Raw genomic sequence first — 15,715 nt, forward strand, 5'->3', positions numbered from 1 at the left:
CACATCAAAACTATAGGTCCTAAGCAAGTGAACATAGTCATTTCACCTGGAAAATCCACCAGTGAATTTATTTCATTGAGGCCAAAATGAACTAGCTGACCTCATCTGGACTTTTTGAATTTAAGCTTTCATAACACATTTTCTTATTCAAAACTGTCCAGTTTGTACCGATCAAGTGTTTTCTTTAACTTCAATATTTTTTATCGACTCTCAAAGTAAACAAGGCGAGCCATAACTTGCTTATAACATCCTGTTAACTTTTTTCAACTGTGTGAGTGAGTGATATACTGATATTTGCAGTGAGAGAGACACGTCACAAAGTTGCTACTGTTTACAAAAGGTGATGTGACTTTATATTCTTTATCTTTTCCTGTTTTAACAAGTTCAAAACACATTGAGTTTCAAGTTTCACACCATTCAAATGCCATGCTACTGAGTATGGTTCACTATATTCAAGACAGCTCCAAGAATCTTCAGTTCAAGAATTTGTGATAGTGTGAAGAGTTACATTAATCAAGTTGATGATAATGTCAACTTGTCAAACTGAAGAACAGTGACATTTAATTACAAAATTTGACCTTTTGTGCATAAAAAAAGCATAGAACAATATTCCCATGAAGAGCTCTATTAAAAAAGGTTCAGTATATTAACCTGGCTATAAACTTAGCCTTCTCTGCTTCTTCCCAAGCTGCAGCACGGGTCTCAACAACATTTTTGGGTGTCTGTTCAACACCAATTGTCTTAAGGGAAGTAGATGCATCTTTGTCCTCCTCTTCCATGCTAGCCCATGCAGCAATGCTCATCTTACCAAGCTGTGCACTAAGAGCTGCTATCTCTCTCCTAGTTTTCAATTGCAAATCTTTCTCAGATAGTTCATCCTTTGGAAGGTTCATCTGATGATCTAAAACATTGCTAGCTGAATTTGCGGGAGAAGATGCAGGTGCAACACGTCCAGGAGTTGTTGGCTGAGATGAACCAGGGCTTCTCATTGGTGTTGTAGCCCCAACAGGTGTTGCAGTCCTTGAAGGTTCTTGACTAGCAATAGGAGTAATTTCTGTGCCTGTATCCCTCATTGACACAGACCTTACTGTTGATGGTGGTGGAATGATAGTTGTAGCACTATGAACTACAGAACCCAAACCAATTGCTCAGTGATTTTCATGAAACAGAGAAAGAAGAAAATCTTATTTGTTTCAAGGAAAAAATACAGAACATGGAGCAAGAGCTACTATGTACACGCAAACATGTTAACAAATAAATCATGATCCAACATATTATAAATAAAATGCAAGCTTACTTGCTGAATCTGAAACAGGAACCTCGGCAAGGACTGAAGGTGTAGCATATGAATCTCCAAAATTATCTGCACAGAGAGAAGGCTCAATTCCCCAACTTACTGATTTCTGTAGATGATTGGATATTGGTGGTGTAAAAGAGAACTTGTGTGTGTCCCTCTTAGCTTGACTGGGATCAATCCGTTTGGTGTCCACCTCCTCAGAAGTATAAGCTCTTCTGTCTGCGACTTCTGTAACAACGATTGTCGGAGGGCCATTTGCAATGCTAGATTGACGATTTCCATGAATAAATCCTGTTTTTTTTGACACCAAAGTTTGGACACCCTGTGGCTGAGCAGTTCCTGTTTTAGGTTTACTCTTAACCTGATTACCACCTGACAAAGCAGTTGGGATCCACTTCCCTGCATCATCCCACTTAGAAGGTGCTGGCTTTGAAAATGGTGTTAAGATAAGTCGATGTTGGCTGGACCTCTCTGACTTCTGAATCTCAAAATTTGACACACTGCGATTTTCAAGCCCACTATCATAAACAGCATCACGATCTTCCTGGGATCGATTTGGATTCAAACCATTCCATATTCTAGCACTGTCTTGATCTTTTGGGGTGGAAGGACTATGAACCACAAGGTTTGAATTTTGACATGTAGCATCACTTGTTAAAGTGGAGGTTTCAGTATGAATGACACCTACATCCTTGCAATTTGTGGAACTGCTGACGCCTGTTTATCCAACAAATCAAGCAAACCAATCAATTTTTTGAGCAACTAAGTTCCTTTTAATACTTGGCCAAATTGATTCCTTGTACAGAAGTATGATTCAGTTCCCGTACTTAAACATGAATATCTGAAAAGCCAAAAGTTCCAACAAATTAACATTTGATCTAAATTGGCCTTGTGCTATGAAATACGAGGGCATTCCCTACAGAAGCAAATAATTCACTTTATGAAGAAATCTTCAAGTTTGTCATGATATGCAAAACCTATTAAAGAAAGATCTTATCTTTAAGAAATTGATCTTTTAACATGTCTAGATGAATAGAAAAACTAACAAGCAAAAGAAAAGCTCTACAAATATAATAACTGCTGTAACGTAATAGACAAGACTTATAATATAAGAGTTCAGCTCTATATATATGGGACGGAAACAAATAGAAAAGAAAATACTGAATCAATCGAAATAAAAAATGTATGATGTACACAAAAACAACCACGACCTTGGTCATCCAACTCACTGTTCTCATTAGTGAGTGACGAGCATGCAGTTTCAGCTTCTTCCTCTTTTCTATTTTTCTGAATGCGCAAGAGTTTAAGCCTCAATTTGCTAGGAGAGACACTTCCCTGCTAACTTTTCAAAACAAAAAAATTAGTAATGAGTCGTTCGGGTTATATTAGTGAAAGTATAGTGGAACATGTCAATATAGTACCGACTTCAAACGAATCCTGAACTTACACAAAATGATCATAACAGCCATCACAAAAATCAATCACGCGAGAACTGTTACCAAGCATACAGTATTTAAGAAAAACAGAATTTGCTATTCATCACGCATGTAAACAAGGTGTTGAATTTCAGATAAAAAAAATCCAACGACCAAATTAAAAAACAGAGCAATATAGGCACATTTCCAGCTTCTTTGGTCACTGACTCCAGCATTCTTTTCCACTTTTTCCTTTCAGAATCTAACGTAGAGAGCATTTTACTATGAAATTAACGATCTATATTCACAACAGAACCCTAGAATTTGACGTCAGAACCAAATCGAAAGTAAAAACTACGAACCGGAATTCCCATACACTGGATCTGGGGATTTCCAACAAAAAATGGACAAGAATAGAAAACTAAAACGAACTATCACAAAAGCCACAAATCACACCACAAAATTATCATGAGGGATAGAATAACTCAAAATAAATCTTATCTTTTGAAACAATTCGAGCCATTTCTCCTAAGACAACTAAAAATTAGCAAATTTGCATAAAGCAGAAACAAGCACAACTCGAATCCTCCCAAAAAAAAAACACAACTCAAACTTCACGATTTCGGTAATGCTTCCGCAATTTTTGATAAAAAATATTAAATGTAGCCATTCAAATTAAGCAAGTAGGTAGCACCGTAGCAGTAGTAGTAGTAGTAGTGGCAGCAGCAGCAGTACTAATATAGCGAGTCACTCAGATGCCGCATCAAAAACCTAACCCTATCCGCAGAATTTCAGATAAAACTAAATTTTTCGATGAAGAAAGCAAGCAAATTTCCCCTTTACTGAAAAAACTAAACCTAGGCGAGCAGAAGTTCAGATAAAAACAATTTTTTTCGACAAAAAACGCGATCAAACTCCTGTTCATTAAGCTGATAAAGATTCATATCTGATCTTTCGCCACATAACATATCCGAACCAAAATCTACAGCAAAGAGACTTAGCACAAGCGCCAGACTCACATATCGAGCACTGGTTCCGTGATCAAAGAGACGATTCACCTTTGAACGAGCGATCGCATTTCCGGTCTCCATCTCCGCGCCCGAGAAGAAACCATAGCGAGAGGCCACCAGAACGACGCATGAGTTGTTGATTTTCCGGCATTATCAGAGGAAACCATAGAACAGAGTCCAGACAGGGACAGAACGTAAACTCAGGCGGAAAGAGACAAACTTTTACGATCCGAATCTGGAGCGGATCGAGGCGAAGACGAAAATCACGAAAGATTTCAAAAAGAAAGAGAGAGGATCAGTACCTCGATCTTTTCTATCATTCCCCATTCTACAGGTGTACGCTTGGAAGCGAGAAAGATGTTGGAATGCAAAATGTAAAACGACCCTTCGAAACGAGAGAGTTTTTCTATAAAGTTCACTCTTTTTTATATGAAATATTCTTTCATTCTATTAAGAGAAATTTTATTTTTACACGCCCCACCACTTATCTTACCGCATGTGGTGGTGGGGGTGGTGGCGGTGGCGGTGGCGGTGGTGTAGCAAAAAAAAAGAAAAAGGTGTGATAGTTTTTTTTTTTGAGATAAAATAAAAAATGGCTATAATTATTAATAAAAATCTATTTCATATGGACAAATCAAATTATTTGCTGCAGTCAGGGTTGGGCTAGGACTGAGCTTTAAAAAAAAAAAAATTAACTGGGCCGGGAGGCAGGACTGGGCTAACCCCCCTCATTTTTTTCAAAATTTTTCATTTTATTTTTCTCATGCTACACAAACAAGCTAAAAACTTTTTTTCAGACAACTTCTTACATCAAAAACTGTCATAGGAAAATCTTTTTTTTCCTATAAAAGTTTTTCTTTCTTGCAAACATGCCTTGGATGCACCGCTATGTCACTGTTACATCACACAGGAAACGGCAAAATAAATGGAAAAAAAATATGGGTTTCTAAAGGCACGTTTAGGAGAGAGAAAAACTCTCATAAAAAAAAAAGAAAGTTTTGCCTATGAGAGTTTTTGATATGAGAAGTTTTCCAAAACAAAGTTTTTCCCTTGTTTATATAGCATGAGAAAAACAGTGTGAAAATTGTGAAAAAATAAGAGAGAGGAGGAGGGTGGTGGTGATTGTGAGATGGGTGGTAGGGAGGGTAAAAATAGATTTTCTTTTGGTAGAAAACATTCTTCCACTCCGTAGAGGAATGTTTTCTGTTAAAAAATGTACTTTTTAGAAAAACTTTTTCAACCCGAAAAAGTCTCTTGTTTGGAACATCTTTCTGGCTTTCAAACGTGCCCTAAAAGGGACGAACTTAAGGATGGTATGGGCTTTTTTAGATTTTAAACTACCCTATGCCAAATTACTATTGTGTTAATTTAGTGCTTGGCCGGAATATATTCTGGAATATAGCTATTTTATCATGATATTTTATCAATATCACCTATTTTGAGAATATTGCAATTTTTTTAATAAACCCACTCAGGCATAGAGACCTAGTCACACTAGCTCAACCTACAGTATTATATGGGCTTACCCCTCGATCTCAAGGAGCCGTCAAGCTTTGGCTTACGCAGGAAGGTGATGCCCATGGGATTTGAACTTAGACTGTCTGTAAAACAGTCTAAACCAAATACCTTTGGTCTCAAAATATCATAGTTTTAGCATAAGATCAACATGTTAAAAACAAATTTTGTTTTTTTATGTTGTTTGGATTATTATTATTTATGTTTTTATATCCTTTATATATGTATGTATGTAGGTATGGTGATATTTTCTCAAGGTTGTTTTACAAAGTCAGGCATTTCAAAACATTGTGGGATTTTTTTTTTTTATAACAAGAAACCCTCACCAAAGCCAGAAAACTTTTAGGTGGGGCCCACCCTGAGATTTTCCCCAAAGAACTAGATCTTGTGACTTTGGCTTCACACAGTGGCAGCCACGTTCTAAGTAAGGTGGGCACGTGCCTACCTTGACCCAAAAGAAATCCCAAAGGGGACAAATGGGCAGTGCCCACCCTGACCCCATGAATATGTGGCCAATGCCTACCTTGACCTGGGGCACAGTCGGATAGAGTGGGCACCGGTGCCATGGCCCCCTCCCCAACGGCTCAACCCTGAAAGCCCGAGCCTGCCTCTCTCTCTCTCTCTCTCTCTCTCTCTCTCTCTCTCTCTCTCTCTCTATATATATATATATATATATATATATATATATATATATATATATACAACAACAACTACACCTTCATCCCAAAACAATTGGGGTCGGCGATATGAACCAACAAAGAAAATCATTATGGGTCTTCCACATGAATCCTTCTCCTCCATTCATTTCTATCCAATGCCATGTCCTCGGTGAGGTTCAAAGCATTCATATCCTTTCTTATCACCTCCATCCATGTCTTCCTAGGCCTACCCCGACCTCTTTTAACTTATATATATATATATATATATATATATATATATATATATATATATATATATATATATCATAGCTCCGCTTTTGAGCCTCTCCAATCGAAAGATTGTCACTGATAATCTAATTATAATAAAGGCCTATATTTTTTTAGATGGAGGGTTGGTGAGTAGTAAGATTTTTTTCTTTTCTAATATAATTTGAAACACCCATATGGAAAAAGTTAATTATTTGCTCTTTGTTAGTTCTTCGAAATGAGGTAAAAATATAATTTTTTAAGTATTTTGACATACCATCTTCTCTAAATATCATTTTTGGCTTTATTTTTACCTGATTTAAGATGCTTTTTTGGGATATTTTGTGTTTTTTTAATATTTAGGATGTGCCCAGATTTATGTGAGTTTCTTAGTTTTGATGATTTCTTTGTTTTCTTTTGTTGAAGTTTTTAAATGCCGCCGATTGAGGGAAAAAAAACTCAGAGATAACAGGATTTTGTATAACATTAGCAAGGTACATGCGGCTCGGACCCCACAACCAACATAGCAGGGCAACATCCTCCAGTTGTCCATCCACCATTGTTCTGTCACCGTCCTCCATTGTTGCAGCACAATGGCTTTTAAAACATAAAAAATCAACGAGGTCAATTATAAAAAGTATGTGTTAGAGTAACTATTTGATTTTTTTAAAACATACTAATATATTTTAATTTCCTATTAATTTATATTTTGTTCATTGGATTAGTGCTTTAATTTATTGACTTTATGATGTTCCTTTTAGTTTTGTGTGGGTTGATTTTTTTTTAACAATTTATAAAAACATTTATGGTATTCTTTGTAGGTTTTTTGACATATTAACTATTTATTTGTAAGATGTTTGTGTTTTTTTCTCACATCCTGCCAAATGTATTTCAAGATTGAATCTTAAGCTTGATCACACAGTATTATCCATGAAATGTATTTCTTTTGATCTTTATATCAAATAAAACTAAATTTTGAAGTATATATGCATGTTATTATTATGATACTTTGCAGTTCTTAAATAAATTTTCTATTATTAAAAAATATTATTAGGTTCATAATTACAAATATCACCCCTGTAATTCTTCAAATTTCTTTGCACTTGTTTTATTGTCATAGATTTTTTTTTTTTACAGTGCATTTGTGCCAACCCTAATTTAAATTTCTGGCTCTCCACTGTTCACAACCCTATTGGGCTAGCGCATCATGTTCCTTCTACCATACTCTCTAGCTAAAAAAACTGACAGGTGCAAGTCTTATTTCATGAATTCGGAACATACTAACTGTATGCATTTAAATGCTTTCAATTTTGTTTGGAGACATGACACGGCATGCTACGACACGTGTTTGACATTGTTTATATTTTAAGCATTTTATCATATGTAAAATAGAATGTTATAAATTAAAATCATTAAATTTTTTAATCACGTATTTATCCCTCGAGTCTTCATCGTCTCCGCGTGACGCAGATTTTAAACCAATTCTAGAATTTAACGTCCATTCTCAGCGTTATATTCTGCTGCATTACGTTAGTAGGAACGGGACGGGACGGGAAGGGACGCCAAACTTCGTCATTGATGTAAATAAAAAGAGCATTTGCGTCACTTCTGAAAAAAGTGGACGGTGCCGGGAGTTCGGTCGGTGGGGTCCACCGTCCACGTCCAAACTAGTCACCGGTGATACAGTTGGTCAGTCAACACAAAGTTTTCGAATTTCTGTTGGACGCGTCATCCGAGCCCCACGGTATTAACAGCGGGACCCACAGCCACGTCATTAATCGTTGGAATCCGTACCAGTCCGAGACAGGCGGCCAGATTCCAAGGGCGAACTGATGAGTTAAAGAAAAAATTTAAGGAAAGTTTACATTTCGGCCCAACATTTTCTAATCATTTCAAAATTACGTGCATTTTTTTGAATTTACTGATATTTTTTTTTCGATTTATTACTCGAAGAAACTGATTTACCCGGACTAAACCCTATAGGTTCACGTATGATGACAAATAACAAGACCTGGTTCCGACCCGAAGGTCCGATTAATACATGGACCCAGGTATAGTTTGTGAAATTTTATACCAGACCCGGGCTTGACCCGAGTTCTGATTAAGACCCATAAATTTTCAATGTAAAAATTAAAAATTATTATTTTACAGTGTATGATCTGGGTTTGGTTCATGTAGTTCTTATAAGGTCTGGGCATGGGTTTTCTTATAATAGACCCGCTTAGACCCAGGTTCAAACCCGATACCATACTAAAAAATTTGGTCCAAGTCTGGATTCACCCAAGTCCGAACCAAACCTGACCCATTGACACCCCTAATCTAGAGCAGAAGACCTGATAGTGCCCGTTATACCTAGATCGTTATTCCAAAGGCATAAAATTCTGAGGCAAGGATCCTCACCCAGGGCCTATGTTGGGTGTTGGCTTGTGAAAGGGGGTGAGGCCGTAGGAACAGTGCCGGAGCCAGGAGTTTTTCGTTGGGTGAGCAGACCTCGGGTCTCGGGGACAATGCTATGGTCTTGAAGGACGATCCATTTATTGGGATCAATGGCGGAGCCAAAAAAATTCGTTGGAGGCATAGTCCTTCCTAAAGAGATAAAACTTAAATAAGCCTTTGAATTATATTGAAATCAATTGGTTATCAATGTAAAAAAAAATCAGCAATATTTATCACAATATACTCAAATCATTTGAGATCAGTCTTGCATACATTCAGCTCAAATAAACAGCAACGAACTAGAACATTATGCTGCTTTCCGAAAGCAGCTTCTAAATTTTAAAACGCGCAATCCAGAACCCAGTTGAATGCAGATTTGAACTCGGGGAGTGACAGACGCAGGTCCAGATTAGGTGGAAGCTTAGGGTGTATGTGATACCACCGCCACGGGAAGACATAAACATGTCAGCACCACTTGCTGATTGCTGTCCTGGGCGAGTGCTCGCCACCTAAAACAAACTGCATCTAAATGACAACACACCACCGACTATAATATCCAGAACAGATTGCTGGATTAAAAGTAAACATACACTTATTTTCTGTTTGTCACGCACCAGACAAATTAAAACACACATAGTGGTAGGCATTAGCATACAAGAGTTAAAATCAGATTCTTTGTTTCTTTACGAAATCGCTGGAGGCACAGTATTTTTTTTTTCGGTTTCAAATTCTGGAGGTGGGCGACTGCCCACCCATGCCCACCCCTGGCTCCGCCACTACATAGGAATTGAATTCTAACGATCGAGGGATACACAATAGGCTTGGCTCATTTAAGCTCGTTTAAAAAATAAATAAGCCGAGCTTGAACAAAGGTTTTAGGCTTGATACACATAAACGAGCCGAGTTTGAACATGTAGTCCAGCTTAGCTAAGCTTGATAAACCTGATTAAGCTCGATTCACATAACTAATTTGATTATATATATATATATATATTATTTTTCTTTACTTGACAACAAAAAGAAGTGCATACCTTTGTGCTCTTTTCAAAGTGCCCTGAGTTCTGGACACAAATGGGGCTTGAATTTGCTGATCACGGTCACAGGATTTCTGAAAGCCGCTAGGTAGAAACCTTTGCAACATCTTGGAAAATGTGATTTTTTTTTTTTTGTAGTTTTAGACATTATTCTTTCAAGCTGAAGAAAACTTCTCATTCTTTAGGAAAAGAAAAAGGTATTATTCTAGTCATTTTAGGATATCATTATCATCGACTTTATTTAACAGAGATTTAATTTGAGTTATACTGCCAGTACAACTCTATTTGACAGTTTTCAGAAAAACGAATGCTTATTATAAAAGTATTCATAGATGTGAAGCTCTTTTTTTTGTCTGAATTAGGGGTAAATATTTGGACTGGAATGAAATTTTTACCAAAATTAATAGATTAGAACGAAAATAACGGAAGTGAGAGGAAACGGTGAGAACAAAAAAGGCTTTTACATAGTAAAAAAGGATCTCTCTCTCTCTCTCTCTCTCTATATATATATATATATATATATATATATATACATTTAATTTCCAAAAACAAAAAACTGGCTTTTAGATCATCTCCTGCATATTTTATTTACTATTTTTATCTAACATGATGGTTTTCACCATTTTTAAACACTTTTATCTTCATGAATTATATGAACCATGGATTTTTCACCATCTTTGAAACGGAATCTGATGGTGTAATAGACATGATAGACTCCCTAACATAGTAAATAAACCATATTAAATATATTTCGATGGTCAGATTTAACATTTAGTGGCTAGATCCATGCAAGCAGAAGGGTATATTATGGTGCTCATGGGTTCCAAACCCACAATTGCAAAACACTGTTTGTATTTATCTTTTAAATTGGACTCTTCACATGTGATCTACATGCTTGGTTGAGTAGGGACTAGCCCTTCCAAACATGATTTTCTAATGTGCATTAATTTCAGGTATTTCTGAAAGTTAAAAAAATTAAGGTTTACAATTTGCTAAAATTTGAGTCCTAAAAATATGTATTTTTATATTAAAAAATGTGATCCAAGAGCCGATTCTCTTTATCAATTATAATTAAAATATATATTATACATAGTATATATAATTTATCTATACGAGCCCACCCAAGGCGAACACTCTATATTCAAGCTCAACTCATTTAAGCTAAACAACCAGCTATACTGGCTGATCGAGAATGAGTCCGTGACAAGCCAAACAGATCATATAGATTACATATGTAAGGTTTTATTAAAAAAAATAAAAAAATAAAAAAAGTGAAAATTAGGAATGTCCACAGCCTCTTACCGTTCCTCCAAAGTACCAAAAACAATCAATATATTTATATATATATACATATATCATATACAAAAAGGTGAAAAGAGAAAAATTATAAAAAAATTTATTTTTCAGACTACTTTTGCCTGATATTACAAAAAAGAGTCCTATGATTTCTGGAAAAACATCAGAGGAGCTAACTTTCTAATAAAACTTGCTATGTAATAGACACCTTAATTAGAGACTGAGGTTAACCGTAAGTTATGTGTAAGATACGATTATAAACTGCCCCAATTTCATAATAAAATAGGCAAAACACATATTTTCAAACTAAAGGACAATCTTATATTTTATATGGATTTTAACCATGAAATCAACTTCATGCTGTTTTTACTAGCAGATTTAGTAATAAATTGAGTCTTGAAATGTCTTTTCAAAAAACATGAGCATCTCCTCTAAATATAAGGAAAAAGGTGAGTAACATAAATGAAATTTTTGATGAAAATTAACATGGCACGTCAAAATACAATCTAAAAGTGGGTCCCAATCGTGTCATGAACAATTGCATAAAATTAAGGGAATGTTTTTTGGCATTAAATGAAAAATTGATTATTTTTTTTTATGACGAAAGAACCTTCACCCGGAACCGGGTCACTGCAAGAAAAAACTCAACCATCCAGCCTTACGTTCCCCAACTGTGAATCTGTGATAAAGCAACAGCATCCCCATGCGCCAGCAGGATTCGATCCTAGGCTTGCCTCTCTGCAAGAAAAAACTACGGGTTGAAGACACGACCATCAAGCCTTAGGTCCCCCAACCGTGATAAAGCAACAACATCCCCATGCACCAGCAGGATTCGATCCTGGGCCTTCAGCTTGACACGGGACTCTGAAGACCACATGGGCAACCACCGGGGTGGTGAGTAGACAGCTTTATCATCGATGCAAGGTGGATCGTATCCTCATCCAGGGGTTTTATTTTGCAGAAAGTAAGCTCATTGACGTTTTTTTTGTCAAAAAAAAAAAAAACTTTTAAAGGTGTAATAAGACTCTTTTTTTTTTAACAGGCTATTGGTAAAGATGTCTTCTCTCCAAAAGATATAATGTATCATTTGGTCAAATGGGGATATAATCGGGTCGGGCTGGATTAGCATTGAGGCATAATTGAACCCAACCAAATTGGAACTTGCCAAATTGGATAAAGGTTCGAACTCAAATGGAGAGAGGCCATATTCAATCCAGATCCGATTAGCTAAACAGATGTGTTTTATATATTATCGGGTTGAATTACCCGAGACACAAAACTACATACCGAACCCTGATCTGATTATTAAACGGATCCTATTTTCTTTACCAAATTTGACTAATCAAATATTGGCTCCGTTGGATACTGGATTTTAATCTTTCACAGCCCTTGGTAAAATGCATGGAGAGAAAAGAGAGAGAGATGATTCAATGGGACAAGTTTGGATCCAGGTCCGCGTGGACTTCGGTGGTTCTCTACTCGTGGTCTAGTAGGTCAGGGCCACTGCGTCAGTATGATCCTTAACAAGGTTAGTCAACAGGTCAAAACTGCAGCTCAATCGACTTTGGAGGAGCTTGAGGTATGCCTCCATGTTTTATAAACTTTTCTTTGGCTAAGTCAAGGAATAACTGGACTCTCACGGTCCACAACCAAGATGGATGTGAACTCAGCCGGCCTTCGTGCATGGCCCCTACCAACAAGCGAAGATCAGGTGTAATGTGATTTCACACTTTTGGTGTGCTGCTGCACTTGATCACCTTCCATCTGTTGTTGGCTCCTACAGCTGAACTCGACAAGAGTCAGGCCGGGCTCTGCTAGACATGGATCTGGGTCGGGCCTGTTGGACTCTAACACGCCTCAGGTCCAGCCAGGCTGAACCGGTTTGGTGCCAAACATTAATAAAAAAAATTTGCGATGTTGCATTTTGCCATTTTTAGTACAATTAAGGGCTCATTCGAAATTAACTTTTACACCGTGCTTGTTTGGCAAACATTAGTCATTTTCTCATCGAAATAGTTGTTTCCTCAAAAGACGTGAAACAAAATGTGGTCCACGGGAAAACAGTTCTTTGTAGGAAAACACTTTCCCAAGGCCTTCCTCTGAAAACATTTTCCCACGAAACAATATGGGGGGGGGGGGGGGGGGCACTGAGGCCTGGTTGGTTTCCCAACGGGTAATAAAGTCCAGGCCTACAAAAAAGAACGGGCACTTAATTCTACATACCATACATGCTGAATGAGATCAAAATGATATTAATTGTGTCACCAAGATCTGAAAAATAAGTCCTCAAGCCCCCTCAGTGGGGTGGGGGACTTGGCTGCTAGATGAACTGTCAAGGTTTGATTCTCATGGGTGTCGCCTTTCTGTGCAAGCCAATGCGTAGCTAGGCCCTGGGGCAGGGGTCTTAGCCTCAGAGTTTCATGATGATGGTACAACAATAGTAGGTACGGCAGGTTGAGCCAGCGCGACCAAGTCTTCGTCGGTGCGGTTTCTTTGGGTTATAAATTCAAAAAAAAAAAAAAGTCCATGCAGCCATATAGTGCCACCCTGTGTTTCTCTTCAAAATCTTCTCAACTCCAAATATAACTAGGGTTGTAAATGTGTTGGCTTGGTTCGTGTTTCACCAAAAATATTGTAATTTGTGAATTGATAAATTATGAGTTTAAATTTGTTCTTTAAATATTTCAATTTTAATTGGGCCAAAACTTATAGTTGATTAAGTTTTTCATATTTAATGACTTTGTCAAATTTTGAGGATGTAAATTATGAGTTTCATCATTTTTTTTAATATTTTATGTTTAATGTTCTTCAAATTTTGTATATTTAAAAAAGACACGTGCAAAACATAGAAAATTAGCATAATTAGGTTAAAAATCACATATATTCGTCATTGTTCTCAAATTTTTTGCTAAAATTCTGAAAATTTGTATGTTCGCAAAATCACATATCTTGTGTTAAAATCGAATATGAGAAAAAATGGTTATTTTGTATTGCTAAAGTCTCAAATTTCTTTTAAATTGCATATATTAATCATTGTTCGCAGAACTTTTTTGTAGAGTTCTGCATAATCGCAGCCCTTTGTTTGCAAAAGTCCTGGATTTAAAAAAAAGCAGATTCATGCCCAAACCAACATGATCCAAGCTGGATCTGGTTCAGTTTTTTGGTAAATTATTTAGTTTAGACTTAAATGAGTAATTGAGTTTGTGCATACATTGGCATGAACGGGTCAGGTAAATATCGGGTCAAGCATTGTATAGGTCACATGGGATTCTGTTTGAAGGTAAATCGTCAGGTTTGGTTTGGGTAAGGACCATTCAGGTATATACGAGTTCAAATCTATAAACGGTTTTGGGCCAAGGACCATTTAAGGTTAATATAGGTTCGGGTATAGTTTCATTTGGGTATTAACCAGGTGGGTTGGCAATGTGTTGGCTAAAACTAGGTTAAGAAGTTTGAACTTGAGTAGTCAACTTCATAAATACATGTATAACTAGCCATTAGTATAAATATTTAGGTAATTTCATAAATTCGAGCACAAGTATAGTCCACGTAGGATTTAAATGGTTCAAGTTATCACGGGCACATGTATAAATCGGTTTAGCTACAAATGGGTTTGGGTTGCATAATAACAAGGAACTGCTTCAGGTCATAAACGAAAATAAGCAAGTGCTGACCCGTTTCCTTTAATAAGTCTAGGTTTCGGAATGGATCCGGTCCACAGACCTAATGAAATGTGGTCAAATAAGGTCTTATCTGTTCGGGTCCTCAGTTCGGGTTGGATTTATGTAACCCAGTTACACAAGGTTTTGGTATTTCTTGTGATTTCCATGTCACCAAAAATGACTCCTATGATCACATATCCAGGAATCGTTCTCCAGATCCAAACACGTCCTAATGGCAAGTTGCACAAATGATTGACAGCAATTATGGGTTAACGAGAGAATAGCAAGTTCTCATGCAACTAATTTTTAATTAGTGTAACTAATTAGGCTAATAGTAATAATTAAAGTTTTCATGCAACTAATTAGGTAAATATTATCAGTTATCCAAGTTACTATGTAATAGTTAATTTTTAAAATTTTCATATCATTAAAAATTAATAAATATTGGACTGGCCCGAGCCTGGTGCACGTATATAACGGACCAGGTTTCGACCCGGTAGCTAACGAGCCCGGGCCTAAAATCATGGCCGAAACCCGTCCCATGGCGGACTGGGTCGGCTTGGCCCATCGGGCCGCCAGGCCGGTTGCCCACCCTTACCAGATACAAGATATGGTGAAAAACTCATACCATATCCGGTTTTCTACATGCATAGTATTTAGATATTCATCAAATCTGGATATTTTTCTGATTAGAGAGAAAAAAATCAAAATCATATACGCATTCAATTATAATGGGATATTGTTTTAACTTCCAAATCCTACTAAACAAAGTCAAATTTGGTCGATATCGGGCAAAATCCGATCCATTGGCAGCCCTACCAGCAGGTATTGAACTCTTGACGCGTTTTCAAATTGAGATGTACCAGCCGGCCACTAACAATGAGTGCAGAGCCCTCGTGGGCTGTGAATAATTTTTCATTGCAAGATAACAAACAAATTTGTAAAAGCAAAAGTAGTTTTAATGCGTACCAGGATGAGATGCAACTCGGAGACCCAAGAATCCATTTGGATCTATTTCAGTTTGGAACCTTTTATTTTAATGTAGACATGGTGTAAATGTTAGATCCATAATTAACTAAGGTTTTTATTGTTTTTCAAGGTTTGATTCTTTATTTATTTATTGTTGTTAAATATATTTTTGAAAA

General features: G+C 36.8%; 1 protein-coding gene across 1 annotated transcript; it reads right to left on the reverse strand.

Annotated features, from left to right (window-relative positions):
* Window positions 1-638: 638 nt before the first annotated feature.
* Window positions 639-3,803, reverse strand: LOC149835690 (uncharacterized). Its single transcript, XM_090009634.1, has 3 exons — window positions 3,689-3,803; window positions 1,298-2,014; window positions 639-1,126 (listed from the first exon to the last, which is right to left on the reverse strand). The coding sequence occupies exons 1-3, from the start codon at window positions 3,801-3,803 to the stop codon at window positions 639-641; spliced, it is 1,320 nt and encodes a 439-aa protein (XP_089865760.1).
* Between the last annotated feature and the right edge of the window lie 11,912 nt (window positions 3,804-15,715).

This window comes from Nuphar pumila, chromosome 6 (genome assembly GCF_984573655.1).
Source record: "Nuphar pumila chromosome 6, dmNupPumi1.hap1.1, whole genome shotgun sequence".
Taxonomy (NCBI): Eukaryota; Viridiplantae; Streptophyta; class Magnoliopsida; order Nymphaeales; family Nymphaeaceae; genus Nuphar; species Nuphar pumila.

Bases quoted from the DNA above. Each gene is read 5' to 3' on its own strand.
- LOC149835690 (XM_090009634.1), bottom strand. From the start codon at position 3,803: ATGGAGACCGGAAATGCGATCGCTCGTTCAAAGGTGAATCGTCTCTTT. The intron at 2,015-3,688 runs GTTCGGATATGT...TTGGATAAACAG, and splicing joins TCTCTTTGCTGTAGATTTTG to GCGTCAGCAGTTCCACAAAT. The intron at 1,127-1,297 runs GTAAGCTTGCAT...TGGGTTCTGTAG, and splicing joins TCCTGTTTCAGATTCAGCAA to TTCATAGTGCTACAACTATC.